Source organism: Vigna unguiculata, chromosome 8 (genome assembly GCF_037176805.1).
Source record: "Vigna unguiculata cultivar grain cowpea cultivar isolate G323 ecotype 2 chromosome 8, ASM3717680v1, whole genome shotgun sequence".
NCBI classification, from domain to species: domain Eukaryota; kingdom Viridiplantae; phylum Streptophyta; class Magnoliopsida; order Fabales; family Fabaceae; genus Vigna; species Vigna unguiculata.
The window spans coordinates 39,273,161-39,298,588 of NC_140799.1; the positions used below are offsets into that span (position 1 = coordinate 39,273,161).

Sequence of the window (25,428 nt, forward strand, 5' to 3'; positions counted from 1 at the left end):
TGAGAAAAATAAATGATGAAACTGAGACTGAGCTGAGATTAACGTAAGTTTAAAATGTTACTGTTGTTTAGTGAAAGTTGTTTTGTTTTAGAATATGAACAAGGAATTGTCAGAAGCAGCAAGTAACAGTTTTTCTTTCTCTTTTTCTCTGAAGAACTTTGTTATTTGGAGAGGGCATAGAAAAGGTGAAAAAGTGATGGTTAGTGGAGAGAAAGAGAGAGAGAGAGAGAGGAGAATGGTGTGTCTTTGTACCTAGGAAAGACAACAATTTAGGTCAAGCAGTAGTGTGCAGAGAGAAGAAAGCATTAGAAAAAATGAAGCATGGTGGTGTATTTAAAAGTGAATGGAAAGGGCAATTTCATAGGCTTTTTTTCCAACCAAACCTTTCACTCTCTTCCATGTCTGCATGCATACATTTTGTTCTCTAATCTTTACCAATTGCCCTTTTGTTTTTTGTTTTTTCCTCGTGACAGTCAAAGTGCTGCAGTAATGCATTTCTGCAATGGAAAGTATGCATGCCATTTTAATTCCTCGTGATTATCGATTGTTCGAATTTTGCTCCCATGCCAAGGATTTTTTATTTTTCTTCTTTTGGTTTGGGCTAGACTACACATCAAACATTTGACTCCTTTTCTTTTTCCTTTTCTTCACTAACTTTTCCAAACATATTAAAGAAAAAAAGTGATGACAATTAACAGAAATGAATGGTTAAGTATTGTGATAAAATATTAAGATCCTTTCCTTACGACTTTTTTTTTATATGTTCTTCGTTATCCACCATTGTGTACTACATAATCATCACGATTAATATAAATATGATGCATTGATTTTTTATTCTTTTTAAGTAAAATTTTAATTGAATTCCACAAACATAAATTCCCTTACGTTGAAGAGAGTTTTTTTTTTTTCAATTTTAAGAAACTCTTAAGATTTGCAATAAAAAGTTATTTTAAATGGTAAGGATTCTTGTAACGACTCATTAACTATTGTTTTCGGATTAATTGATGTACTCTTTTACATTAAATTAGATTACATTATCTTAAAATGAATTAATTTTAATCAATTATCTATTAAAAAATTACGCATGTTTTTCTTTAGTATAATCCCTTAAATTCTACCTGAATTCACTTTCTATCTATAATGCACATATACGATATGTGTATCGGATATAACATATCTGATACGTTTATTTTCAAAATAATAGGATAGATATATGATAGATACATGATATATAAATATTAAAAAGTGTACAATAATTCTTACAAACATAAACATAATAAATATATGATTGTTAATCTGTGAATCCAAATTTTCTAATTAGAGACCAATTATTTTGGTAGTCGAAACTTGGTAACTAATGTTAATAACCAATTTAAAAATCAATTCATAATTGAAACTATTTTAATTATTAATTTAAATACCAATTATAACTTTTTGGAACTATTTTAGTTGTCAATTTGGTCACTATATACTAACTAATTATTTTTTGTCACTAAAATTGATCACTATTCAAATATTTTATTGTAGTATACTACGACTTTATAAATTAGATACTTCATAAGTATCGTTAAAGTATCGGACACGATACGTGTCAGACACGGATACATGACCAAAATTGAAATATCGGTACATCATAACTTTATAATTTAAACTATTTTTGTTTAAATATTTTTCTATTTGAAGTTCTATCTACATTTAGAATATCTGTATAATATAATATATGATAAACTAGTCGGTTCCTGTTAATACAAATGCTAACTTTATTAAAAGTGAAATTATATTCTTGTGCACCTAATCACATCCAGATAAACGAGTGTGGGCAAAACAGAAATTAAAATCTACACATTGAGTTCAATATCTGTTATCAAACCTCTGTAATGTTAGAAACAACTTGGTATTGACGTGCGGGCAACGGGAAGTTGTAGTACTACAACCCGTTTGAACTATGTGAGAAAACGAGTAGTACAACGTTGTACTCTAACACAACCCCTTAATTTTTATGAGAAGTAGTACTTCGGTGTAGTACATTCAAGCCTTGCAGTACCAGGGTAGCTTAAGGCTATATATTCATTCACTGAATTTGATAAAAACATAAATCAAAGTTTAATGTTGCCGTTTAAGGTAAAGACATTTCCCAAATATGTTGAGGTAGTGAGGTTCTACAGGGTCGTCCTGAGATCACATGAAACATATTCACAAAACTCAGCTCATGTGTTCTCAGGTCGCCCCTGCTGGACTTTTCTCTACTACGATACAGAGTTGGCGTCCAACTGCAACCGATTGAAGATGCACTCACCAAAAACTGAAAACGGAGCATGGGAAAAAGAATGTAGAATGAAATTCCAGTTGTATGCATGAATGCGGTGCAGGTAATTAAGCTACGTGATGATTCTCTTATGTTCATGAAATAAACAGATGAGGATACAGATAACTAACATATCATGAATTCAATCTTAAACTAAAAATTAAACTAAAATACTAACAGAAGATTCAATGACTGGGAGCTCTTCCTCTGTAAGTTTCTTCCAAACTCCGCCTACTACGAGACATCCTTTGTCCGCTTGCAGTGGTAATTCAATGTTTAATTCACTAAATTCTTCGGTCTTTTTCATCTTCTTAACAGTTGAATTATCAAGTTGCAGAAGGTCTATTGTGGCATCTCTCTTGGCACCTTGTGGGGTCAATTTCCAATTCTCTTCCTTTTCACAAACTTCATCTTGTTCTTCGTCGTTAATAATGTCAACATCGGGAAGACAACCAGATGATAATTGATTCTGTTTTTCATTACTGATAATGTCAAGAACGGGAAGACGGCCGGATGACCCAACAGCTCGGGGCAACATTCCAATTGGACACGGGTTCCATGATTTTGCTAAGGTCCATGTCTGTGATTTTTGAGTGTCACAATCCACAGCCTTTGGTTTTTTATTTTTCATAACCTGATGCTTGACTAACTCTAGCTTTTTAGTTGCTTCTTGTATAGATTCCTCGAATTGGAAAATGTTATTTGAAGTTAATAAAGAGTTTTGATCATCTGCATGCTCTAAATTGGACAAATTAATCTGAGAGAACTTTTGAGCTTTCTCCATCAAGTAGTTATCATCCATCAGTTCTGTAAGCTGAAGTGCTGAATCCATGAGCTGCTTGTTGAAAAGTTGTGATATTAGAAGACATCTACGAAGAAGTTCAAGCAAAACTCCTTTTGGCATATTTGCTGCCTCAGAAGGAACTCTACTGAGAATTCCGACAAGCCATGCAAACAAAGAAGAAAGCCGAAAGTCTGTCCTTGATTGTAAAATGCCCATATTTGGGTTATCTGCGAGTGTTTTAAAAAAAAAATGGCACGATTTGAGATCAATTGAAGAAACTAAGCCAGTTAAAGTCAAGTGCTATCAAAGTAAAAGAACAGACACCCAAACCAAAATGAAGGACAAAAAAAATGACTCAATATCTGACTTCTTGTGGACTTAAGGCGGAAGCTATACCTAAGGGAACCCATTAAAAAAGGCATTTCCATCAGTAGTACATTGCAAAAGCCCTAGAAAGTATATGGCATTTAATAAGTAACTGAACATGGCATCAAAGAAGAAAAGCACAGAGGAATGGTACATCCCAAGTACCCCAAAACCAACAGATACTAAACTTCAACCAGAAACTCTACATAATGAAAAGGGGTGCTGTACAAGGAAAAAAATGCAACCAACCTTCGTGCTTTATATCTTCCTGAGTCTCAATCATATCAAGGACTTCCTTAAGAAGATTCAGAAGTAATTCTGGTTCCTTATTGCACAATTTAAGTATGACAAGCTTCCAATCAGCCAAAACCTTCTCGGTGGTTGGACCAATAGAAACATCATCTGCATTCTCTTCCAACTCTGAGGAACTTAAAGCTTTCAAAAGATACTCCAACAGCACAGAAACAATTTCTGAAGAAAAGGAGGAATATAATTGAATAACATATTTCAAGATCTTCTTGATCTGCTTCTTAGATCCTGAAAGCATTGCAATTCACAAGTAATTAGGTCATGGATACCCTAAAACAATAATCAAAACTGAAATTACTCCACATCAAATTAGTTCAGTATCACTTATTTTTCAAAGATAAGAATACCCAACATATCATGTTATGTATTAAGAATCTCATTTATTTGGTCGATCAGCTTTAAGGAAATCCAACACTTGAGTTTCTTACGAAAGAAAAAAAGATGAGATGGTCAGGAATCCTCCTAAAACAGAACAACCACGATAAAGAAGGAAAGAACACCCACTCAAAAACAGGAAAACCAATCTCTTAGCATAACAAACTAAGGAACTCTCAAAAATCAAGATGTGATTTAAAAACCAGAAAGAGGCCAAGAAACAACAGTATCCTGTAAATGGTTAAGTAGAAACAAATGGTGTTGCATCTTTCTTTTCCAATTTTTTCTTTTTTTTTTTTTTTGTTACATGGGTCTTCAGACACAATTTTAAAGTATGACTTGCCCTATATCCCTCTGCAACCCCTTGGCCATTTTACACACACAAAGACAACAAATAAGTTTTTATTGGATTAAGAAATTTGAACAATATAATACCTCCAGTTCGTGAAGGTTTACTCTTCCCAACCATAAGAGACAATAGTTTATTTCGTCCAAAAAGCAATTCACCATGCTTGACCCCTTTAAAAGAGGAAAATACACAAGACGTCAGAATTTTCTAGAGACACAAAAAATGGCAAGTACATGCTTTAAAAGAAAAATGTACCCCAATTAAAGCTGACTATAGACGAAATATTTGCTATGAAATAAATAAAATATTATCATAAGGTGGTAAGCATATGAAGCAAAAATGAAATGTTTCACTTTAATGCGAGCAAAAATCCACAATGTCCCAAAGAAACTGTATCATGTAGATGTTTATAGGGTTCCGCAGACAAGCGTATTAACCCTACTTCATATGTTGGACACATCTATATAAGCTATAACTAAATTGATATAATATAATAGAAAAATGAGGAATTGCTTTTTAAAAAGCAATGACCTTGTCAAAAAGTTAAAATAGGAGTTGCTAATCAAAAGATATAACTGCATGAAAAATATGCAGTTGAATATCATCTTATCGTTAGCATACACACTGCAGTTAACTTGTATGGTTTACAAATGTATTGTACAGCTTCTTCTTTTCTTTGTATAGCTGTAGGTTTACATGTAAACTGTTTTACTACTTGTATTGTACAGCTGTTATACTAGATAGTAGTAAATTTTTTTCACACAGGAGGAAGGGGTTAGATAAAATTTGGTTATACAATATACAAAAAAAAAATGTACAATACAATCACAAACTACATGGAAAGTATATCACATTCTGAAAATGAACAGAAAGCAGCAAGGACATCATTGTTTCTTTAATTATTTTTACAACATTTATTATTTCTGATGCAAGAGGAATTGGAATAGTATACTGGTGACCAGGATGGAACACTAGATTACCAAGAGAGAAAAAAAACTAGATCCAAAAGGTTAATATCATGCATCCTAAACACAGAATACATGATCCACAAAATAATGGGGAAAAGGACCTCCAATCATCAAATTTTCTTTTCAACATTAAATCACATACTTCACCATAGCCATAAGTTTCATGCACTTAAATGAAACAGAAAATAGGAAAACAGAAGTTTCAACACTAAATACCTCTCATTTCACATAGAATTGAAGATATTTGACTTCAAATAAACAAGTGCAAGACAATGACTAAAGTCAAAATATGATGAAAATGAAAAACGCTTACGGACGTTTTCCCTTTAGTTGTAAAGAACTAGACTGGACACTCCCATTGACTTTCAAGAAGATAGCTAATTCACGAATCTTAGACTTAATTTCTTTCTTGACTTTTGTTATTCCTTCACTTTGAAAAGGAATTGCTTTGCTTTGAGGTTCCCAATAATAAGATTTTAACCAATCAAGTGCCTGAAATTATTGCTAAACATTAGATGAGTTTGGAGATAAACATATACATGCTAAGAATATGGGAAAAAATTGTCCATACTGAAATAGCTAAATTGACAAGAGAAAAACAGGATGCTTTACATCTTAACAACAAGCTGAAATTTCATCAATATTGAGTGTTCGTATGCAAACTATCAAAAGCCATTGCATAAACAATTAATGTGTGAAAGCAATCAAGCAGTTATTAGAAACAGAAAATGATAACTTAATCCATTGCAAATATAGCATATATTTCAGTGACTAGCATGCATATACTCAGTCTTTTTATACCATTACTAGAGCAACAATATTTCCTTTCATATATTAAAACTATTATAGTACAGTTACACAAGTACATTGAGAAAGAAAATTCACTCCAGTTGTTTCCTGAATGCCAACAATTTAACCCCAACCATGGACTACGCCCACGTGCTAAGAATTTAATCACAAAATAGCCTATAGATTGTTGAGACAGATAATCAATCAAATTGAAATGAACTATACATACCTTGACAGAAGCACTACGAGCAATCTTAAGTGATGGAAGTTCACGGTGTGATCCCTCTGCAATTACAGCAATAAATAAGAAAAAGGCATGCCCTCTAAACATAATGAAATTAAAGAAACAATGATGTGAAGTTTTTTGACATTTGACCAGCACGGAGGTCATGTCCCATTCTATCAGCAAGACAAAAAACAATAATTAACAAGAGCAGGAGGAGACTTGTTCACCATGTCGAATATCAATCAGCATGCGCGGAATACCAATTGCATCAGCTGTCACTGCAATCGATGCCACTTCTTTCTTGCGCGTCTTCTCAACAGCACAATTCACAAGCCTTCAAAAGAAAAAACCATCATACTTAGCAAGAAAAAGTTTTCAAAATGTGACTATCAATGGCAAAAAGAAAGGCAGAGAGAGCAAACCTCATGATCGCCATGCAATACAGCATAGCAAGCATCTCCTCTGAAAGAGAAGCTTCATTCAATTGATCCTGCCTACAATTAAATCAAACAAGATTGCTTAAAGTTTAACATATGCCGAATGTATTATGCATATACCTCATTTTCCTAATTTGAAATAGAAAATGTTAATAAGAGGTACAAGAGGAGAGGAGTTAAGGTTACCTGAAATAGGAGTCTTTGAGTTGAATTTCGATTATGGAAGCAGTGACTTCGATTAAAACCGGCAAAGAACCTCGACTTCGCCATGTGGATATCTGAAACGCAGAAAATAAAACGCGGTTAGGTTTACAGTTGCACCGTCTTATGAGAAAGAAATTGAGAAACTTACTCGTTTGAGAGCTGATGAAACAGAGTGAGGAGAATTGGAGAAGAGAGCGCGTTTGACAAAGAGCCACTCGTCCCAATTCAACCAAGGCACTAATCTTCGTGCAGTTGATGATGACGACGACGATTCTGCAACCACGTTGGCTACTTCTTCGAACCCTAATAACAATGGCGGATCCATCTCAGAGGCGGCGGCGAAGTGTGAAGGCGCCGCTGCGTTAGTCACACCTGCAGCGCTGTTATTTCCCTCTTCTTTTCAATCCTAAAGTATTCTCAAGGATTACTTCACTCCTTGCAATTGTTTTTGGTATTATGGTCTTTAAAATTTATACAACATATATTCTATCTACGTTGTTATGCATCAAAGAAAGTGTTGTAAAAGCACATTTATAAAATAGATCATTTTAATTATATGGTGTGTAATATATATTTTCTATTTGTTAACTTTTATTTTTGTTTACTTTTTAAGTAATATACCTTAAATTATTTTAATCTAAATAATTAGTTTTAATTATTTTTGTTGGTGAAATTCATTTCAAAACGATTAAACTAAAAGTTAAAGATAAATAATTATATTACATAATAACAAAATATTTTTTAATCAGAAAATGTCTTTTAAATAACATTAATATTAACTACCAAGTTGCCATGCATCTTTTAAGAAAATAAAATTAGTAATAAAATTTATTATTACAATAGTAAATCATTCTTATTTGGAAAATGTAATCTCTCTTGATGATCTTCTTTGATAGTTGTTATTTTTTTTTAGTAATGATATAAGATAATTATGGATTAAATTTTTAAAGATTCAACCTATATCCATTTTAGACTGAGTCGACTCAATTTCAGTTAGACTGACACAGTCGAATTCGGCCAAATTTCGATCGGGATCAACTTAACCGAATTTCGACCAAGAATGACTTGACCTAATCCAATCGTAGCTAACTCTACTGAATTTTTTGGTAGGGCCGACTCAACTATATCTTGACCAAGGCCAACTTGGCTAAAGTAGTTTGTATTTCGACTGGGACCAACTCGGTCAAATTTGACTTGGATGACTTAGTCGAATTTGGTCAAATTTCGACAAAGTCGACTCTATCGTATTTTGGTATGTGCGAAATACGGCCGAATTTTGATGGAACTGACTCGATCGAATTTCAGTTGGGGTCGAACTTTAATCTACCTTCAGCCAGGGTTGACCTATCTCATTCTTGAGTTCGATTTGACTCGACTCGACCTTTGTCCCGGACTAGCCTTGTTCGACCTTGCATCTTATACTGAGTCGTCTCAACCTTTAGTCTTGAGTAACCCATTTCGACCTTCAACTCGATCCAACTACAAATTTAGATTAAAAAGTTGAATTAGATATTTTGGATTTTCCATATTTGAAAATATGAATTTAAATAATGAATATTAAATCCAAAAATATTATAAAAAATATTATAAAATGTATATCAATTTAAAGTCTAAATTTAATAAAATAAATTTTAAATGAATTGGAATAGAAAAAAAGTGGATAAAAGTGGATTGAACGAAGAAAATTGATTTTTTTTCCCACACCTAGTTATGTAGTGTTTTCTGATAATAGTAAATGCGTTAAAAATAAACTCAACTCTTACATGTGAGACATGTCTATTTATACTATTTACCATAGATTTTCGCCTTTCTCGAACTTTGGTTAAAATTCCGTTGTTGTTGGTTCGGTTTGCTAGTGTCTAAATTGGATTATCAGGATGATTTTCCTTAATCAAATTGTTATTAATTGCTTACGTGTCATGATTAATAGAAAATAATTTGTATGTGAATAAATTATATAAAGAAAATAAAATTAATAATAATGATCAGTGAAAAAATGATGTCAATAATTTATAGTGTGTCTGTTGAAGCACACACTCACTCTTAACATTACTTTAATTATCAACTAAAAATGTATAATGTTTAAACCTGTGCTGTGAAAAGGTTTTACTTTCAGACCCTCCATTTGTATTCTGATGGCTATAACCATTGTCTCTCTATTTCCTCCAATCGCTATTGACACAATATCTGCAATTTTAATTACATTACTGGAAAAGGTATAGTGAAATACATTTATTACAACATGCATATTTTTCTTTATTTGCACAGAAAGCTAAATACTAATCCATTGGGAGAATCTTAAGATTTAAGTACCACATTAAACAACAGAGGATTAGCAACAATTAACATTGTCTTTCACACGGTAAAATGTTGGAATTTGGCTAGAAAAGGATCTCAGATGTTTTTTTAGGTGCTGGCTTTGGCTCGCTTTACTGGGGCTTGAAGGGAATTCAGATAAATGGCATCCTTGTTGTCCAGTCCATCAAACAGATAACTAAAAGGTGGCATTTGGATGTATCTCCCACTACCAGGAGTCACCTTTAGTTCATCATTTTCCCAAACAACTCTTCCTCCTGCAATAGTCACTTCAATTTTTCCCTGCCAAAACGATTGATGTTGCACTCAGTTCACTAAATTTAATCCTTATATGGACCTTGATTTAGACACAAAGCAAAGCCTCCTTAATGGCGTGTCCCGTGTCCAACACGTATCGGACATCGACACTCGTACGATACTTGTAGAACACACTACGTCCAATTTGAAAGATATTTTTTTATTTTTGACATGATTTTGCTGATTAAAATAAGGAACAAATCTTATTCTATCACTAACTTTCGCATATTGGATATTAGATAGATAGATTAGATTCATTTTTGTATTAGTTGATATTGTGTTAGTTGACAGTTTCAAACTTAACATGTATATACACGACGTGTCCCATATCCTATGTCTTTTCAATTTAGTCATATCTCCGTATCTGTGTCCGTGTCGTATCCGTACCTGTGTCTGTATCCGGGCAACATAGCCTGAAGGGCAAAAGTTCAAGAAGGCTTTGTTTTGTGTCTAATCTCTATTTAGTTATGTCAAGTGCTGGTTGGTTTTTCGGTCAAGAGGACCAAGAGCGCAGAAAGGTTGAGAAGGCCGAAAAAGACCTGTTTATAGTTAAACCAGTACCTTTCCTGTCCTTCCCTCGTACACATTTGTGTCCAGTCTAGAGTGGTGGGACTTTGCACTTATCTCAAAGGTTGAATTTGGATTGAGGATGATAATATCTGCATCAGATCCTGGCAGAATAGCTCCTTTCTTTGGATATATATTGAAGATTCGAGCGCTTATATGATCATAGAAGAAAAAAAAATCAGTAATTCTTTTAGCTTTTTGCCTCTTTACCAAAGTGCTTTCCAACAACTAGAAGCTAATATTCACTTTGATTAACTGAAAATATACCATTCTGTGCTTGTTAAACGGACATAATCAGAGGGGGTTATTTGGCCAGACTCCTGTGAGATGCATAAGCCAAAAGTTAAAGTTAAGAGCTTAACCTCGCCACCATTTTACTCAAACCTAACAAAAAGAGGATGCTATGTAGTTGATGTCTTACCACCATGATGTCCCATACCAAATGCATTCTTTCTTCAATACCTACAGATTTTGGTTGCAATGTATATTAGCAAGGAACCATTTCAAATGAGCATCAATGTACTTAGGCCACAAACATCCAGAACTTTCTTGTGATTATTACCGTTGACACCATTAGGAATTTTCCGGAAGTCATCAATTCCACGAGCTTTTTGAGTGGAGTTAAAGGCACAATGATCAGTTCCTACCAGCTGCAAATTTGTGAAAGGTAACCTTTGGTAAAAAAGCATCTTCGTAAAAGAGCACATAACTCAGTTCAGGGCATATATAACACATAGATCAGGAATAATGAATATGCTAGGATGCATTCTGTAGCCAATACTATCCTAACTATCCTTAAATGGTTATTGAACCTAAGCCTGAATCATTATGTGAAACCTGCAAAACTCCTGTTGAAAGGGCAGCTTGAAGAGCCTTATCATGTCCTCTTTTCCTAATTGGGGGACTCATCACATACCTGAAAAGTGAGAATGAATAAGGCTTATGTTCTTAAAATTCAAAGCAATGTAAGAAAAACAGTAAAAAAACATTGAAACAAGTGGCACTTGCTTTGCTGCAATCTCAAAGTCTGGATGCCAAAGCCAAGACTCATCAAGGGCTAACCCAGAGGCAATAGGTTCTCCGATTACCTTTTGTCCTTCAGCACAATAACAAAAAGTTGATCTTATTATTGCATAAAACTATGTTATGGGGGGAACAAAAAAACTTGAAATGTCATCCAGAGACATAGAAAGATCCTTTTGTTCATCTTCATTGTGAGCATTCATCAGAAAATTCTTTTTTCAGGATTGAACGAAGAGAGAAAAAGTACACCTAGGAGAGGATAAGTACTCCTCCAAGTCAGAAAAGTACGAAACAAAGAAATAGGGGTAAAAGGCAGGGAAACAATCCAGTCTCTCTATATCAGAAATGGAATTTTACTTAAGAACCTCGTTTAATGACTACAGAAGATACTTAGAAAAAACTAAACAAGTTATAAATGGTAATCAAGTTAGCCAATTTATGGAAGCTATCAATTCAAGTTAAATGTGTTTTTTTTTTTGCACTTCTCCTCAAAATAATAATCTACTACTCTCCTAATACATGAATAAAAATTGAGACCAGCAATAAAAGGATTGAAGAACCTGATTTCCTGGCTTTTGCAATTTCTTCCATTGCATCAATGCTCATTACATGAACCACATATAGAGGAGTGTTCACAAAATCTGCTAAACGAATGGCACGACCAGTTGCCTCTCCTTCCACCTATAAAGTTCAACAAAGTCCAATGGGGGAATGTTCTGTATGATCAATATGAGCAATATAGGAAAAGAAAACAGGTAATCAATATAATCAACTACCAACTAAATGTTGATGAAAACAGATGAGAACGGAAAACAACAAATGCCAAACTACACTGGTTACCATAAGTATGCCAAATTTTGACACCAGCATGAAAATTGTACATTCTAGTTTGGTTAGACATGAAGAAGATAAAATGAAACAAGGCATGCCAATATTAGCATTCCATTACTCAGTAAATTCATTATTCACCATGGAAGAACAATCTGAGAATTTACCACTGCAGGCCTTGAAAGAGCATGCCCTTCTGGACCAGTTATTCCAAGTTCTATCATTCTCTCTTGCCCTTCATACACAGCATCTCCATTTTCCGCGTGGACCATGGCCAAGGCACCAAGAGACTTGCATTTTTTAAATCCTTCCAGAAGAAGCTCATCATTGATCATAAGAATTCCTTTGTATGCCATGAAAAACTTGAAAGAGTTGATACCTGTAATTATAGAACAAATACATACTTCCAGAATAAATTCTTCACCCTTCACCCATCACCCAAAAGATTACTACTAGCACTACCACCTAATCAACCAAATTATCATAATGAAGCAAGGAAATAATAGATCACGACCTTTCTCCTTGACCATGAGCTCCATTTCTCTCGAAACAGTTTCATCCCATTTGGTAATAACCATATGAAAACCATAATCCATGCAAGACTTCTTTGCCTTCTTTTCATAGTCCTCAAAACCAGCTGTCAAACTCCCATTCAGTGGTATTACGAAGTCGATGTGCATTGTTGTCCCACCAGCCAATGCTGCAGCTTGACCACTGAAGAAGTCGTCAACCGTTACAGTAAAATTAACATCGAATTCTAGATGGGTGTGAGGATCAATGCCCCCTGATCAATTAACAAAAGGAGCATTCATAGAGACAATCATAAATTTTCAAAAACGTGTTAACTTGCATCCAAACATGTCCTTTATCTAACAGTAACAGGAGATGAATTATAGTTGCATAGGTTGAAACCTGGCATGACATATTTGCCGAGGGCATCTATGACAGTGACGTCATCTCCAACCTGGGAATGGAACCGAATCGCTCATTACAAAATAGCAAAAACCGAAGCTGTTAGAAAGCAAATTAAGCACTGCTACTGCAAGGGATTTCATCAAATACCTTGATGTTAGGATTAACTGCAACGATGATACCATCTTCCACGTAAACATCAGCAAGCTGTTGGTGATGAGCGTTCACAACCGTGCCTCCTTTGATCAACAACTTGGACGATGGAAATCCAGTTCCAGCATCACAAAACTTAATCATCCGAAAAAGACAAACACGAAATCAGCAGAGAAACTAATGGAAATGAGAATCTAAGCTCAGTTTCTGATGATCATAGACAGTTCAAACACTTGAGAATCGAAGTTCGAACTCTTCGGTCAACGCAAAATGAAAAATATGAAAAAAAAAAAAAAGAAAAAAGAAAGAAGGTAAGATATAGAAGTGAACCTGGTTGGATTGTGAAAGTGAAGAGGTAATGACAGTGAAGAAAGTAAAAGAGAAAAAATGAAGGAATTCTGATGTGACGAATCGCATTCTCTGTTCCGACCAGACACACTCGAGAGTCGGAGTTGCTATATCTGTCAACGAGGAACCTGTTTGGATAGCTGCTGGAAAATGCAGTTTGAGCTTCGGAACGCTTCGTCGAAGAAAAGTGATCTTCTAATGTAGTACAATATTAAAAATTATATAAAAACTCATTAAAAATGTTAAAATTTAATTTTAAATATCTCAACAAAAAAAAAAAACTTAATTCTATGTTTTATTTCTCCATTATTACCAGCAAAGTGTTTTAGTTAAGTTTGTTTATTCGCGTATATCATTAGAGTTTTAAATTTCTGCAAAATTGATCAATTTTGTTAATTTTAATTAAAATAATAATAAAGAGAAAATACAAAATAAATAAAAAGATGATATTTTATCATCAAACTCATTTAAAAAATTTCTTTTCAAAAACTCCATAGGAATCTAACAAATCGAAAATGTTTGTACAATTATGTTTATTTTTCATTTTATGTTTTTGTTGTTTTAGTCTCTTTGAAATTAGGTATTTGACATGTTTTTTAAAACATATACATATCATATAAAAACTTGAATTAACTCTACTAGGAAACGGATTGGTTTAAGCATATTTGTAATTAATTCAGATTTAACTATGATTAGTTAATTAATTGCTTAGTGAAAAGCATGAATATACTTCTTTTCTCTTTATGATTATCTAAATAGTCTTAAATGAGGTGTTTTCTTAATTTTTTTTTTTCACTAGCTTCAGCTCTGAATGTTCATAGATTGGTTTTTTTAATCAAATGTTCGTAAATGGGTAGGTACAACTACAATTGATTTATATATTATAAAATAAGATTTGATAGATATGGATCTTATTGTTTAGGATTAAACAGATGTTTAAGTATAAAATAATTTAGTGATTACCTTTTAGGTTGTTTTAAAAAAAATAAGAAATAACTTATTTTAATAGAATTCGCTTTAAATAGCTTTTTTTCTAACTAAACTTTCCATTTTCTATTTTATTATTTTAAAATTTTAACAAACACACAAAAAGTGATTTTAAAAAAAATATTCAATGACAAACTTATCATATGGGCTCATAATTCTATTTCATTTTGGTTAAATTTGATTTATGCTATTTAAAAAATATATTATTATTATTATTATCTTATTTCATGTAAGAAAAAATGAATTATTTTTAAAGGAAAATATATGTTAATTGAGACATTTTTTACTCAAGTACATTTATGGGAATTTTAAAAGTAAAATCACGGATCTTACTTATAAACAATATATTAAAAAAAATACTTATAAATAGATTGTTTTAAGAAAGAAGGTTCAAGATATATAGTTCATCTTGACCCAAGTAAGGACATGTTTATTTCAATAGATAATGTACATTTCTCATTCATGTGGTGTACATTGTTTATTCTCTAAAACTCGCAGAAAAAAAAAAGGAAAATGACTTAAATAAAATAATTTACAATACTTAACACATACTAAGATTGTGAGAGTTTTAAAATATATTTTAACTCATCTCATCTATGTATGTTTGTACAAGTTTGGATTCCTAATGCTTTAGCATAGTGTTGTTGATTTGAACATCATGGAATGGCTATTGTAGGCCTAATACAACAATTTATGTAGGTGATGATCCTTTTTTTTCTCTGCATCATCATAATCAACACAAATGAATTAGAAAATTGTACTTCTTCAATACATATCATATATGTCAAACATAAATTGGAAAAATAAACACTTAAAATCAAGATGATACAAAAGTTTAAACAAACTTTTATAGTAATTTGCTAAATTAATCTTTTGATGTATTTTGATTTTGACACTGAGTGATTTATACATATTCAATAAGCATACAATTTGTATCTATTCAATAAGTTAACAATTTGGAGAAATAAGATTAGTTTAGTAGGTTTAAAAAGAAGAGTAAGAGATATTGTGGGTTCAACTCTTCCGCTGACAAAAATTAATAACTAACATATGTCGATAAAAAAATATGACAATCATTGAGATTTGAAGAAACACATACAATTTTATAACTCACCATAAGATTTTCTTGGGCATAAGCATGATGAAAAGGAGCTTGACCATGTTTGGCAATAGCAAACTCCTCTTCATTTTCAAGACTTCTACGTTTGGTTTTAGACATGCTCATTTTTTTGTGCTTTTTGTTTTGTTGAGCTTGGGCGAAAACCATTGAATAGTTAGTAGCTCTTCGTGTTTCTTGGTTCCACTCTCCTTCAAAATTAGGCACAGGTATTATAGTGACATCTTTCTGCATCAAGTAATATCGGTCAATACAATTGTTGTTGCTCATTTTGTGACGTGCATTAAAGTAAAAAATATGTAAGAATTTCATTTTAAACATGTTTTTTGTTCATATTCTAATAAATGTTCATTATCCATTTCATAATGTGATTAACATTTAACAATTAGCATGAACATCTAAATGTCTTACAAGTAGTTAGAGTAGTAAGCTGATAAATAAAAAAACACAACTTAACTATACATAAAATCACAAATTTTCTTTTTCTATACCACATATTTCATGCTTAACTTCTAACTTGAAGAATTTGTGCAAATTTTAAGATTATAACTACCTCGTGTTGTCCCATGGCCGAGTGGAATGGCGAGGGACCCTAAAAACATGTGGCTACTACTATTGTTCAAAATGAATTGTTTGTTTCTACTAATTTATAAAATATAACTAGAAATTGTTTAAATTAACTATAAGAAACAATGATAAAACAAGATATTTTGTTACACTAAATACTTAAAATATAGATTTTAAAAGAAAGGCTCAACAATTTTTGTGTGTTTGTAGATTAATGTCTTGTGATCGGAGTTAAAGTAGGACAAAAAAATATGGTTATCCACTTATTATTTGTCTTCTATTATGTGATTTTGAAAATTACAACATAATATTACCTAACTTTAGAATAGGTAAAATAGATATAATAGTTTATGTTAAAAACTTATTCATATACTTTTTTTCAATGAAAATATAAAAATTCACAAAACTACAAATAAATAGTATATCAATATTTTAGTTTTCTAAAAATTGCATGTCAATATTTTTTTTCTTGTTGCTTTCTTATTTATGAATGTCCACAAACTTCATATAATAAATTAATTAAAAAGTTACAAAATTAACTTAATGATAAAGTTATAAGAGATGATGGGAGAAATTTTTTGTTCAACTCCTTAGTTGACAAAATACAAAAAACTAACATGTAGCCTTATGTTTGAATAAGTAATGAAGTGTATGCATGAACAAATGTGTTAGGATGAAGGGTGTTTGTGTTTAGGCATTTAAAGGTGTGTGCGCAAACACATTGGAAAGAATGTTCTTTATGAATCATCCTCGCAGATTGAAGAGATGACCACGAATTTACTGTTCAACATAAATAAAAAAAATAGAATAACTTCAACCAAAATATAATCTCATTCTTATTTTAAATTAAAGTTGCACCAGCTTATTAAACTATGTTATCCATGACAACAAAATTATGATTAATAATACTAATATTAATTATAATATTAAAAATTTATAATTTTAATTCCAAAATCAACATTGTGAAAGAATAATAATCATATCATTAATAAAAGTAATAATAATATTAAAAATAATATCATTAATTATTATAATTATTTTTATTAATAATAACAATAATAATAAATATTATTATATTAATAATAGCATTAACATTTTTATTTTATATTTATTTTAAGCATAAGATTAATATAGTAATCAACACATTTTATTTACTAAAATATTCCTTTTATCCCTTACAAAAATCAATTTATTCACAAATTTCAATATATTTTCCGTTAAAATCTTTTCATCAATTCCTTAAAAACATCACAATCTTTTATTTATCTCTTCAAATCTATTTATTTACTCTCCCTAGAGATGACAATAAGGTGGGACGAGGACCGATTTCGCTGTTTAATATTCATACTTATAGAAAAAATTTATCGTCATTCTCACACTCAAACACAACATATATTAAATTTTTGTTTCATCCTCATCTCTGCTGAATAACATGTATATATTCATATTCGTACCCGCTTTCTTACAGTTTTAATATCAATTAACTAATTATAAAATAATACAAAATTACGATAAAAAAAATATTATCAAATAGTCAATATTAAAATGACCGTACTTTTATTTATTTAATATTAAATATTTATAAAAAAAATTATAGTTATATATAATTTAAATTAAAATATCAAATAAAATTGATTGAGAATCAAAATATTTATTAGATTTACAAACGATAGTTAATTGATAAATTTAAAAAATATTTCTTAATAAATTGGTAAAATAATTATTTTAATTTATAAAATAATTAAATATAAATTAACAGTTATTTAAAAGGTAAACATAAAAATATAATTATTTTAATTTAAAATAATAATTATTAAAAGATAAAACTAAAAAAAATGTGTACAATAAAGTAAATTTTCTTTATACATGACTAGTTTGACACTTTTTAAAATTTAAAAATAAATTTAAATTTTTATTTATTTATTTATAGTAACTATTTTACTGAATATATTTATTTTAATTTAAAAATATTATTTTCAAAATAAATAAATAAATAATGGAACAGGTGAATTAAAAAAGAGGTTACTTAAAATGTAAAAATAGTTAAACAATTCTTCTAATTTGAAAAGATAATTACTTATTAAAGATAAAATTAATAATAAAATATGATGGAATATCTTCTTGATATATTGATATATTGGTATAAACATATATGAATAATTTAGATACTATTTTTATTGAAAAAAGTAAAATCATCACCAGAAATATGATTTAATTTTGTCAATAAAAGTTCATCGTTATCTTTTTCTTTAATTTTATGATAATAATAATAGTAAAACTGTAATAATATTTTAAACTAGGGTTTCATATTAAAGAAATATAAATTGAAATTGTGTTTTCATAAGCAATTTCGTATTTTAATGAAATCGATTTATAAGACTTACTTTTCGTTTTCCGATCTCACTCAAGTAATATAAAAAAGAGACAAGGACAATTTTGTTAAAAAAAATGCGGAATAAATAATTTATTGTCAAAATAAATTAAAAGACCCAGCAATAGGTAATCTTCTTTTCTTTCTGCTCTTCGCTCTCGAAAATTTCCCTCACTCTCCGTGCTTCCAAAAAGCGTCGATGGCGGCGATCAGTCTCCGGAAAGGGAACACGCGGCTGCCGCCGGAGGTAAACCGCGTTCTGTACGTACGCAACCTTCCTTTCAACATAACGAGCGAGGAGATGTACGACATCTTCGGCAAATACGGCGCGATTCGCCAGATCCGCATCGGCACCAACAAGGACACGCGCGGAACGGCCTTCGTCGTCTACGAGGACATCTACGACGCTAAAACCGCCGTCGATCACCTCTCCGGCTTCAATGTCGCAAATCGCTACCTTATCGTGCTGTATTATCAGCAAGCGAAGATGAGCAAAAAGTTCGATCAGAAGAAGAAGGAGGATGAGATTGCGCGTATGCAGGAGAAGTACGGCGTCTCCACCAAAGATAAGTAAATAGTTCGTTCTCGCAAAAGCCTTGGGATGTTAGTTAGGGTTTTCGAGACTGTGTTGATGGTTTAATGTATTGTTATTGGAGTAAGTATAAGTGACTATTAATGTTTACGATGAAACGAGTGTTACTGTTAGAATGAATGAAATGAAATATAAATTCATCAGAAATGCTTCTGTTTGTTAGTTAGGGTTTTCGACAAACGCGCTCTGTATGTGCATCTACAGTGTAATTGTGTCGTTGTTCGAGTAATATTGGATGCTTAAGTTGCTATTGAATAGTATAAATGGTTAAATTTAATAGCGTTGATGTTCTTTCAAACGCGATTCGTACGTTGAGTGAATTTCTCGTTGCGGCGTTCTGTATTGAGTTGAATTGGCGTTAATTTACTTTGGTTTACACTTCTCGATGTGCGGCTGAGTTCAGCGTTAGTTTCAGGAGTGGAAAAGGTTAGGTAATGCTTTATTCGTTCTGTCAGCGTAAGAGTTAGCAAGGAAACTTTTGAAAGTTTGAACTGGGGAAACTCGAAGATTGTTGCTTTTTGAAGGCCTTCTCTTTTCTCTTTGGTAAATTTAGGTTTTTTTTTTTCTATGTTGTGCTTGCCGTCTGTGTATTGAATTAAATGAAATTTGTTTTTGCAAGTCAACTATACAAGGTTCCGTGAGGGTTTCCTTCTGTTTTGCTCAATCTGAATTCATTTGGTTTGAAGTTCGCTTCTGAGGAGCTATCATGTACCTGTTTGCTCAATCCTTGATTCTGCACATTACATGTTTGCCAAAAATGTTTGAACCATTGTTCACGGTCCTGCATTTTAGATTTCATCTTAATTTGTTTATGATTTGGTGCATTTTGTTCTAATTTGTTGATCAGATTGTGCCCCTTTATTGTGAAGGAATAGGGTTTGTCATAGAAGATTTTTCTTACGAGTGCAACTTCATATACCTTCATGAAAACCTCTTCAATCTGATTGCTAATTTTGGTTGGAGCCATTTTTGTTCCTTGGGGAGACTCTTTTCCTTTTTTGTGCTGTTATATTACCTAGTTTTGTAGCAATTATCGGAAACAGATGGGTTTTGAATGGACCAGTTAACCAATGAAAATTTGCAAACCATGGATTTAATATGGTGATTCTTATTACCTTGTTTTCTCTTGTATTATATTTATCTCTGATTTATTCTTAAAAGAGTCTTGTCTTTGAAATCACAAGCGTTGCATAAGGACTATGGACTTGAAAATTACTAAAATTAATGTGGCCTTGAATTGCTCTATTTTAATTCAAACTCATTGATAATGTAATCGTGCGTTTCTGTAAGAGCCATTTTGTATGAACTCTACAATGTATGATAGAGTAGTGTTAATTTCTTTGGTATTAAAACTGAATCTGAAAAGATAGCTGAATTCAGCATAAATTTCAAGAGTGGAAACCTTACACTGATTCTTTCTGTTTGATTGAAAGGGTATTAAAATGTAGAATCTTAACAATGAATGCATTTGAACCTAGTGTTGAAAAGGAACCTATACATAATTTAAAATCCTTTTTGATTTGATTCCTAAGTGAGAAGCAATACAAGAGAAGCAACCCCTCATATATATGTGTGTTTACATTTCTCAATGGTTGATTCAAGTTCTTTCCCCCTCTAATTTGTTTGTTTACCACCTTGACCCATTCCCCACGTTAAATCCTCAGTCCCAACCAAATAGTGATCATGCACCACAACGCTCCTTGATATTTCACTCGCTTATCAGCATCTGCACCAACCAACGACACAGGCCTAAAGAGGCCATGATGCCTTCTAAATATTTGTATAATCCCCAACTAAAATAAGCTTGAATCACGCCTCTTCTTGGTATTAACTTCTAGGTTTCCTTTGTTCATCATTGCAGCAAATTCATCGTAGTTAATCCGGCCATCCTGCAATGACAGAATTTTTTCATAAATTTCCTTAAACGTGATTCAGATACGCTGTATGCACAAGAGTATGCTAGTTGTTAACAACATATGTGATAGAAAGTTAGTTGAATTGGAACCATAGAAGTGCTAGTAACATTCTCGTGAACTCACTATTATAGATTGGAATTTATTAGAAACCACATAATTTTGTCTCGGTTTTTATTTGAAGTTATATGCATTTGTATATTTAATTCATTGAGTGAAGAACTTACATTATCTGCATCAACTTCTGAAATGATATCCTTGATGTCCCTACCATCGTGCATGTTAAACTCGATGAGAGCCTGTTCTAGTTCTTCAATGGTAATGTACCTAATTATGACAAAGCAATGAGATTAGAACGTTTAGCACCAACAAATTTCCGAAGGGGTGACTGATACACATTGAAGTGTAGTTGATTTTTTTGTCTTTACCCGCTGTTATCTTTGTCAAAGTATTGGAAGGCAGTATAAAGGTGATCTTCTTTGTTCATGCGGTTCATGTGCATTGTTGCTGTGATGAATTCATCGTAATCAATGGTTCCATTGCCATCAGCATCTGCCTGTAATATGCAGAAGAAAGAAAATAGTTTGAGTAATGGCATTGGGAAGAACTTGTTTTGTGATGCAGTAGTTAACTTACAGCTTCCATTAATTGCTTGACTTCTTGTTCTGTTAGCTTGGTCCCTTGTTTTGCAAGCCCTTGTTTGAGCTCTTCAATTGTAATGGTGCCGCTGTTGTCAGTGTCCATTCCCCTGAACATCTGCTTCAATCCCATGATTTCTTCCTCTGATAAGCAGCCCGCGATGACCTATATTCGTATTCATATGCGAATCAGTGGAAAATTCAGACCAAGTAGTTTTGTTTTTGCCATCTCTAACCAAACATTGATTGATTTATTAACAATAGAACGAATGAATTATTACCCTTAGAGCAACTTTCTTGAATTCGTTCATTGCTCTGAACTGCTTGAGCCTATTCAGTACTGCGTTGTCAAGAGGTTTATCTGGTGCTTCTCCATCCTCCTTGATCCATGGGTGATCTGTTTTTCACATTAGAACTAATTGTTGAGGCCAAAGTAAAATTTCTTTTCAAACCATTACTTCGTGGTTAAGTTCAAGTTTTTCTTAGAAAGCAAGCCAGTGTTACACTTACTCAGAACTTCGTATGCTGTCAGCCTCTGTCTGGGGTCCGAATTCAACATTTTCCTTACGAGATCTTTTGCTGCAGGCGAAATGGATGGCCATGGGTCGCTTGTAAAGTCAATATGACCTCGTAGAATTGCCTTGAATATTCCATTTTCGGATTCTGTCAAAACCATGTTTTGGTTTCAGTGTCATGCAGATATACGATTGATTTTACAGGAATTGTAGTGTTTTCTGAGTGAACGAATATAACCTGCCCAAAATGGTGGAACACCAGATAGAAGAATGTATAGCATGACACCAATACTCCAAATGTCAACTTCTGGACCATATTTCCTCTTCAAGACCTCAGGTGCAATGTAATATGCGCTTCCAACAATGTCCTTAAACACCTCTCCTGTCAAAAAGGTGATGGATTCCATTGTTTAGCAGTAAATCTTTCCAAACAGAAGTTCTATCAAGATGAGGCACTGCTGGTGAGTTCTTTATCCACATTTGTTAAATTACAGTCATATCATAATCATGGTTTTGTCAGGATTCTTAATATTACAGATAAATGTGACTGATATATATATAATCTCAGAGATCCCAGAAACAATTGTTAGGTAGATCCCAGAAATTGAAAGCTGATAAGAAAGCAACATTGAAAGATGATGATGATGATTGACCTTGTTTGTAGAAAACTGAGAGACCGAAATCGGTGGCCTTGAGAGGTGCATTTTCATCCTTGCTGGAGAGGAGGAAATTTTCAGGCTTAAGATCTCTGTGAATGACTCCCATGGAATGACAGGTGTGGACAATCTGCACTATGGTTCTCAAGAGGGAAGCTGCAGCACGTTCAGTGTAATGTCCCTTGGCAATGATGCGATCAAAGAGCTCACCCCCAGCACACAACTCCATAACCAAATGAACGGATTGCTTGTCCTCAAAAACACTGACAAGCTCCACAACGTTGGGTTGCCCTGAGAGATGGTGCATGATCTGGACCTCCCTCTTGACATCCTCAATGTCCTCCTTGTTAACCAGCTTTCTCTTGGCAATGGTTTTGCAGGCATATTGCTTCCCTGTGCTCTTGTGTGTGCACAAATGTGTCACACCAAACTGGCCTCTCCCTAGCTCTTTCCCCATGCTGTATGTACTTCTAACATCCTCCATCGGCCTTCCAAGCACAGGTCCGATAGGGGCCGGCTTGGAAGGCTTTGTTGGAGGATGGTTAGGCTTAGATTGTGGTGGGGCATTTGCAGTTCCCCCTTCGTTGTCGTTTTGTTGGTTGGTTTCTCCCTTGTTATCAGATTCATTGGTGCCACCTGAGCAACAGTTGCCCATGGTGGAATGGAAGGGAGAACAGGAACAAAAGGGGTGGAGGGAAAGGAAGGGATGTGAGTTGATAGATATAGGTCAAGGTGGTGTGATTTGAGGGCTCAAAAATTATGTTGTATTTGTTTTCTGGAGAGAAGGTGTTAGCATGAGGGGAAGTGTCTGTTGTTGGGAAAGAGGAAAAAAAAATTGTCTAAAAAAAAGGTATGGGGAAATTTGAAAGGGTGTTAAAAGGGGTGTTGGTGAAGAGAATTAGAGGGAGCAAATTAAGACTCTTCCTTTGGCTTTTTATTGAGACAAGGGTGGTGAGCACTTCTCGGAACAGGGAATAATAAAAATGGATTTTGGTCTGTTACACATCTGGAACAACCTTTTCCTTTTTCCAAGTCTCAACAAGTCTCCTCCCACAATACAACTCTTATCACATCACTCTTTCTGTTTTTACTTCCATTTTTACATTCTTCAACGCTTTTTACAGATAAATCATGTCACCGCAAAACATACACATCATTTTCAATTATTTTTTACTCTAAATATTAACATCTCTAAATTATATTAAACTGGTTTGAGACCCATGGGTAGCACAAACTTTTTAGTTTAAGATATGTTTATTTAATTATAATTATATATAAGCATAAGTGTGATATAGAAATGAGAAACTAAATAATGTAAAAAAGAAATTAAATAATTATATTATTATACTGTAATATATATATTAAAATATTTTTATGTGTATATTTTTGGCATATTAAAATGTATGATAATAGTTAATTGGTGTATGATTATGGATTTCAGAATTGTTTTATATAATGTTTGGATAAATAAATAATTTATTATTTTCAATTGTTTTTTACTCGAAATATTAGGCATCTCCAAATTATATTAAGCGTTTTTTTTAACTTTTAAAAAAATGATGAGGTATATTTGTATAAAAAAATATAAAATATGTGTATTTAATTATTATAGTTACATATAATATATTATATAGAAATGGAAAATTGAATAACAAAATAAAATAAAATAATTATATTAAATACTAAATCTTAACCAACTTAAGTCAAATGGGTCCTTTTTGATCAATTTAGGCATTTTTTTTATGAAAGTTATTAAAGACTTATTTTTGGAAGTAATAAAATTGATTGAAAGATGACTTTTAATTGATTTTTTTTTTGTAAATACTTACTTAGGGATTAATCAAGCATAATTATCTAGTGGTACACAACAAGGGTAGGTTATTCTCCTTTGTTTCTTTTAGCTTTTTATTCTATTAATTATTTGTAGTCTAATTAGTATAAAAGATATAAAAAGATTAATTAAAAAGCATAACTAACATTCATTAGTACACAAATTTGTATTATATTTCTTCATTTATATTTATTAAAGTAGTTTTTATACTAAACAAAAATGTAAATACTCTATTCTTCTTAATAGATTAAAAGGCTAACTATTATTGTATCATAACCTCTTTAGTCGTCGTCTATATATAAGTTTTTCCTTTTGTAACTCAATTTAAAAATAACATTTTAATGAATTATTAGTTTATAAAACTGATTTCATATTAACTTTTTTAAATTTTATTTTCAACTTATACATATCAATTTTAACATTTATGAAAAAAAAGAGGTTATTTCATATACTTTAACAAGATTCTCCAAACAGACATAAACTCATCTCCTAATCACGCTTTCATTTGAATTCTTTCTTTAAAACCATCCCAAATTGTTGCTTATTGTTAATCCTTCTATTATCAACTAGTGAAAATACATGTTATTTTTTTATATGATAAATTCATTTTTATACATACATGTTAATTTTTTAAAATTTTATTGTAGAATTTTTATTTTCTTTTAGGTAATTTTTGTACTATAAT

The 25,428-nt window shown here is 32.1% G+C and overlaps 5 protein-coding genes across 7 annotated transcripts; 1 reads left to right on the forward strand and 4 right to left on the reverse strand.

Moving 5' to 3' along the window:
* Positions 1-2,316: 2,316 nt before the first annotated feature.
* Positions 2,317-7,564, reverse strand: LOC114194332 (las1-like family protein). 3 transcript variants are annotated; one of them, XM_085665704.1, is made up of 9 exons: positions 7,261-7,564; positions 7,095-7,186; positions 6,894-6,965; positions 6,699-6,805; positions 6,475-6,530; positions 5,774-5,948; positions 4,575-4,658; positions 3,705-3,992; positions 2,317-3,367 (listed from the first exon to the last, which is right to left on the reverse strand). In XM_085665704.1, exons 1-9 carry the CDS (start codon positions 7,435-7,437, stop codon positions 2,466-2,468), a joined length of 1,953 nt encoding a protein of 650 aa, XP_085521830.1. In that variant the 5' UTR covers positions 7,438-7,564; the 3' UTR covers positions 2,317-2,465. The 3 variants fall into 3 exon arrangements, with proteins under 3 accessions (XP_085521830.1, XP_027940287.2, XP_027940288.2); XM_028084486.2 differs by having other exon boundaries at positions 2,317-3,316; positions 7,261-7,563; XM_028084487.2 differs by lacking the exon at positions 4,575-4,658 and having other exon boundaries at positions 2,317-3,316; positions 7,261-7,563.
* A 1,723-nt stretch (positions 7,565-9,287) lies between these two features.
* PYD2 (pyrimidine 2) lies at positions 9,288-13,742 on the reverse strand. The gene is made up of 13 exons (XM_028085990.2): positions 13,539-13,742; positions 13,206-13,343; positions 13,056-13,107; positions 12,658-12,927; positions 12,311-12,522; positions 11,876-11,996; positions 11,301-11,388; positions 11,130-11,208; positions 10,855-10,942; positions 10,714-10,754; positions 10,560-10,612; positions 10,287-10,443; positions 9,288-9,710 (listed from the first exon to the last, which is right to left on the reverse strand). Exons 1-13 carry the CDS (start codon positions 13,623-13,625, stop codon positions 9,519-9,521), a joined length of 1,578 nt encoding a protein of 525 aa, XP_027941791.1. The 5' UTR covers positions 13,626-13,742; the 3' UTR covers positions 9,288-9,518.
* Positions 13,743-14,952: 1,210 nt separating this feature from the next.
* On the reverse strand, positions 14,953-16,359 carry LOC114193107 (uncharacterized). Its single transcript, XM_028082808.2, has 3 exons — positions 16,214-16,359; positions 15,658-15,888; positions 14,953-15,262 (listed from the first exon to the last, which is right to left on the reverse strand). The coding sequence occupies exons 1-3, from the start codon at positions 16,226-16,228 to the stop codon at positions 15,200-15,202; spliced, it is 309 nt and encodes a 102-aa protein (XP_027938609.2). The 5' UTR covers positions 16,229-16,359; the 3' UTR covers positions 14,953-15,199.
* A 2,357-nt stretch (positions 16,360-18,716) lies between these two features.
* LOC114195222 (RNA-binding (RRM/RBD/RNP motifs) family protein) lies at positions 18,717-19,467 on the forward strand. Its single transcript, XM_028085616.2, has one exon. It carries the CDS (start codon positions 18,798-18,800, stop codon positions 19,170-19,172), a length of 375 nt encoding a protein of 124 aa, XP_027941417.1. The 5' UTR covers positions 18,717-18,797; the 3' UTR covers positions 19,173-19,467.
* Positions 19,468-20,508: 1,041 nt separating this feature from the next.
* Positions 20,509-23,783, reverse strand: LOC114195220 (calcium-dependent protein kinase 34). The gene is made up of 8 exons (XM_028085614.2): positions 22,910-23,783; positions 22,495-22,638; positions 22,252-22,404; positions 22,023-22,138; positions 21,740-21,907; positions 21,532-21,659; positions 21,331-21,430; positions 20,509-21,079 (listed from the first exon to the last, which is right to left on the reverse strand). The coding sequence occupies exons 1-8, from the start codon at positions 23,565-23,567 to the stop codon at positions 20,984-20,986; spliced, it is 1,563 nt and encodes a 520-aa protein (XP_027941415.1). The 5' UTR covers positions 23,568-23,783; the 3' UTR covers positions 20,509-20,983.
* Positions 23,784-25,428: the final 1,645 nt, after the last annotated feature.

What these genes read in the sequence shown, in the direction of transcription:
- LOC114195220 (XM_028085614.2), bottom strand. Translation starts at nt 23,567, where the DNA reads ATGGGCAACTGTTGCTCAGGTGGCACCAATGAATCTGATAACAAGGGA. An exon ending in CTCAGTTTTCTACAAACAAG is followed by an intron (nt 22,639 to 22,909) that starts GTCAATCATCAT and finishes CCTTTTTGACAG; the next exon opens with GAGAGGTGTTTAAGGACATT. An exon ending in TCAAGCAATTAATGGAAGCT is followed by an intron (nt 21,660 to 21,739) that starts GTAAGTTAACTA and finishes TGCATATTACAG; the next exon opens with GCAGATGCTGATGGCAATGG.
- LOC114195222 (XM_028085616.2), top strand. Translation starts at nt 18,798, where the DNA reads ATGGCGGCGATCAGTCTCCGGAAAGGGAACACGCGGCTGCCGCCGGAG.
- LOC114193107 (XM_028082808.2), bottom strand. An exon ending in ATGCCCAAGAAAATCTTATG is followed by an intron (nt 15,263 to 15,657) that starts GTGAGTTATAAA and finishes ATGATGATGCAG; the next exon opens with AGAAAAAAAAGGATCATCAC.
- PYD2 (XM_028085990.2), bottom strand. Translation starts at nt 13,625, where the DNA reads ATGCGATTCGTCACATCAGAATTCCTTCATTTTTTCTCTTTTACTTTC. An exon ending in TGGTATGGGACATCATGGTG is followed by an intron (nt 10,613 to 10,713) that starts GTAAGACATCAA and finishes TGCATCTCACAG; the next exon opens with GAGTCTGGCCAAATAACCCC. An exon ending in CGTTTAACAAGCACAGAATG is followed by an intron (nt 10,444 to 10,559) that starts GTATATTTTCAG and finishes TGATCATATAAG; the next exon opens with CGCTCGAATCTTCAATATAT.
- LOC114194332 (XM_085665704.1), bottom strand. Translation starts at nt 7,437, where the DNA reads ATGGATCCGCCATTGTTATTAGGGTTCGAAGAAGTAGCCAACGTGGTT. An exon ending in CTCGTAGTGCTTCTGTCAAG is followed by an intron (nt 5,949 to 6,474) that starts GTATGTATAGTT and finishes CAATAATTTCAG; the next exon opens with GCACTTGATTGGTTAAAATC. An exon ending in TAAACCTTCACGAACTGGAG is followed by an intron (nt 3,993 to 4,574) that starts GTATTATATTGT and finishes CAATGCTTTCAG; the next exon opens with GATCTAAGAAGCAGATCAAG.